This window comes from Fulmarus glacialis, unplaced genomic scaffold (assembly GCF_000690835.1).
Source record: "Fulmarus glacialis isolate BGI_N327 unplaced genomic scaffold, ASM69083v1 scaffold13753, whole genome shotgun sequence".
Taxonomy (NCBI): Eukaryota; Metazoa; Chordata; class Aves; order Procellariiformes; family Procellariidae; genus Fulmarus; species Fulmarus glacialis.
Genome location: NW_009202381.1, coordinates 29,964 through 32,852, shown reverse-complemented (window position 1 = coordinate 32,852; position 2,889 = coordinate 29,964). Strand labels below are relative to the sequence as shown.

The window sequence follows — 2,889 nt, the reverse complement described above, 5'->3', positions numbered from 1 at the left end:
CTCTTCGCTTGAATTCAAATAGATGGAGAATGGGCGACACGGGTGTTGCACAAGGGGAGAAAATCCTAAAGAGGATCACACTTTTAAAACATTTGAGCAACACCACATTAGAAAGGGAGAGGTTGGGGAATGGGGTAATTCTCCAAGTGATGCCTACCAAGAGACCAGAGTACTTCTGCCATTTTTTGAGGCATTGCAGTTCTGTTCCCACAGTGTTAAGAGCTGAATATTTCATTTCAGGACTAACTGTCCCTGCAAATACAGCTTTTTGGATGAAAACAAGAGACTGACTCCCCGGCGGGATGTACCATCCTACCCAAAGGTACCACGCAATGCTTGCTTTTCCCAGAATCCTACCATGCGCTTGCCATCCTGAAAAGTGCTGGTTTACAATGCATGATTCCCTAGCCACCTACCTCCTACTTATTCTAAACCCAGGGCCTGATCCAAAATCCCTGGAAGCTGATGGGAAAAGCTGTCATTGCCTGCGGTGGCTTAAAGTTGGATCCTCCATGTTCTTTAATACTTGAAAGCTCATTAGTGTTTTAAATGTTAATGAACATTTTGCATTCATCAACATTTAACACTCCTTTGTCTAATTATATTTGTTTATTCTCCTTGCTCGTAGCAAACAATCAAAAATAGCCTATAATGTTGTACTCTAATTGAAAATAGTGCTGCTGCCTGTTTTCTCCTAATGGATTATTTTTTAATTTAAAAAGTAATTTCTGAAGATGCTTCACCTAGGGAAACAAAGAGAAAATGCGACATTGGATTCTCTCCAGAATGATTCATTGTCTCTGTGAAAATCAGTTAGTGTATTTACTAGAGCACACAGTAATGCTAGAAGAAAAATGTCTACTGGGCAAGTACAAGTACAAATCCACAGTGATGAATGAGGCTGAAACCATGAAGCATAGAGGATCTTTGGTCCTAGCACCGACAGTCTTTGCACACGGGAATTATTCAAAGCTACCAGGTTACGTCTGCTCAGTGCTCGCCTCACACCTTGACAAAACACCAGCTCACACACGTGCAACTCATAGTTTAACAGTGGGGATTTGCCTGCACTCATCAAAGCTGGCTGAGCCGCTCTCAAGTTCACGTGGTCCGGTGTGATGCAGCTGTATGGTATGGACATACATCCCCGCATATTTGTCTTCAGAGCAACAGATTATAAGTTCTGCTCTTTATTCTGCTCTGCCTAGCAAAAGCGACCTCTAGGTCTCTGAAGCAGACATCATGAGACTTACATTTCTTTTAATTAACTTTTGCTCAAGAGGCTTGTGTTCCTGACACTAACACATGTTTTCACAAAACGTATCATTTTTAAAAACTATTTTTTGCCTTTATGAGTATATATGTCAGATCAACCTTTGATCTACTGCTATGATATTAAGAACTTGAATTAACAGCTGCAACGAAGAGTTGTACTGACTGCAGTAAACTGGTAGTCTGTGTCGTCCCCAGACCAAAGCTCATAGGAGTTTTGGTTTCAGAAATTTGGGTTCTGTTTGACAGATTTGCAAAATTTGTTATCAGTTGTCAAGTGCTGGATTTGTCCAATGTCAGTGAGGCTAGGAAGTGATGAGTACACTGAAAGAAGATGTTATTACAACACTGTTATCAAATAAAAAATCTGTACTGCTAATTCACAGATTTCTTGCAGAACATCATATTAAATGTACATTACATAGGCAAATGCAAAAATCATTACCTTCTCAAGAAGGAAAATCAATCTTCAGTGTTATTCTTTTTTGGATTAAGTATCAACAATTTGATAGCTCAGAAAATTTCATTCACCTGCTCAGTACAGTAAGCCTAAACTAATTAGAGACAGCCATGGTAAATGGGCCAATTAAAGCTACAAGGTTTTTGTGTCCCAGAAAGACTCTGATCAATAGAGTCTCGAAAATATGATTCAGTAGAGTCCAGATCTCCCCTGGTCTTTTAACCCTCCACATTCCTTTTTTTTTCGTTTTGTATACAAATCATAACTGGCCGATGAACTTGATTTTGTTTTAAGCCTCTGAGTGTAATGATAAAAAATCACTTCAATCTTGCAGGCTGACAGCCAATTTGAAAATGTAGGCGTTCTTGAAAAAATACTCAAAATGAGAGCATCAATCATCTGAAAGGAAATATATCATACCCACCAGCTAATTTAACACTATAAGCACAGAGACTTCATACCATCCAGCCATGACTGGCTGCACTGAATGTTGCTGATGCTCTGCAGGCAGCAGAACCAGTGCAGCTGGGGATGGATCTGTGCCCTGTACCCCTTACATCGCTTTGCTGGATCTACCCACGACCCTGTCCATAACACCTCCACTCTCCTCTCTTTTCTCCCAAACCCTCCAGCTCCCTGCTCTGTGAGGATCTCCACCGATCAGCGGCCTGCCAGCTGGTGCCATGGCAGGCAGCGAGCTGCCTGGGAGCTTGCTGCCCACCAGGCGTGGGCATCCTGGTGTGACCATGAGCACCCAGTAGGGAGGGAAAGAAGAGTTGGACAAGCAGAGGGAGAGATCAGTTGCTCTATCCTTGGGAACTATGGCTAAACCCCACGTGAATGGGACCCCAGAAGTCCCAGGGACATGCCGACAGCAGGTCCTACGCCAGGGCAGGGGACACTCACTTACACCGACTGCCTTTTTGTCTGCAGTACATGCTCTCCCAGGAGACCATAGAAGCGCTTCGGAAACCAACCTTTGACGTCTGGCTGTGGGAGCCCAACGAGGTAAGGATGCCATGCTAGCCGGGTTAGCACTCTTTCTGAGAGCCAAGAAGGCGAGAAAAGCCCTTTGAGATGGTCTGCAGGGTTCTTCCCCTTTTCTGCCCCTTAATCTTTATATTTTTTTTTATTTTCATGTCACACCAGAATACAGT

At 43.0% G+C, this 2,889-nt stretch overlaps 1 protein-coding gene across 1 annotated transcript in view; it reads left to right on the top strand.

Annotated features, from left to right (window-relative positions):
• The window catches only part of PDE9A (phosphodiesterase 9A), a 34,462-nt gene that overhangs the window by 16,977 nt on the left and 14,596 nt on the right, over nt 1–2,889 (top strand). The window contains exons 4-5 of the mRNA XM_009574261.1: nt 241–322; nt 2,666–2,740. Coding sequence (XP_009572556.1) covers nt 241–322; nt 2,666–2,740 — 157 coding nt within the window. The remainder of the gene's footprint in view (nt 1–240; nt 323–2,665; nt 2,741–2,889) is intronic.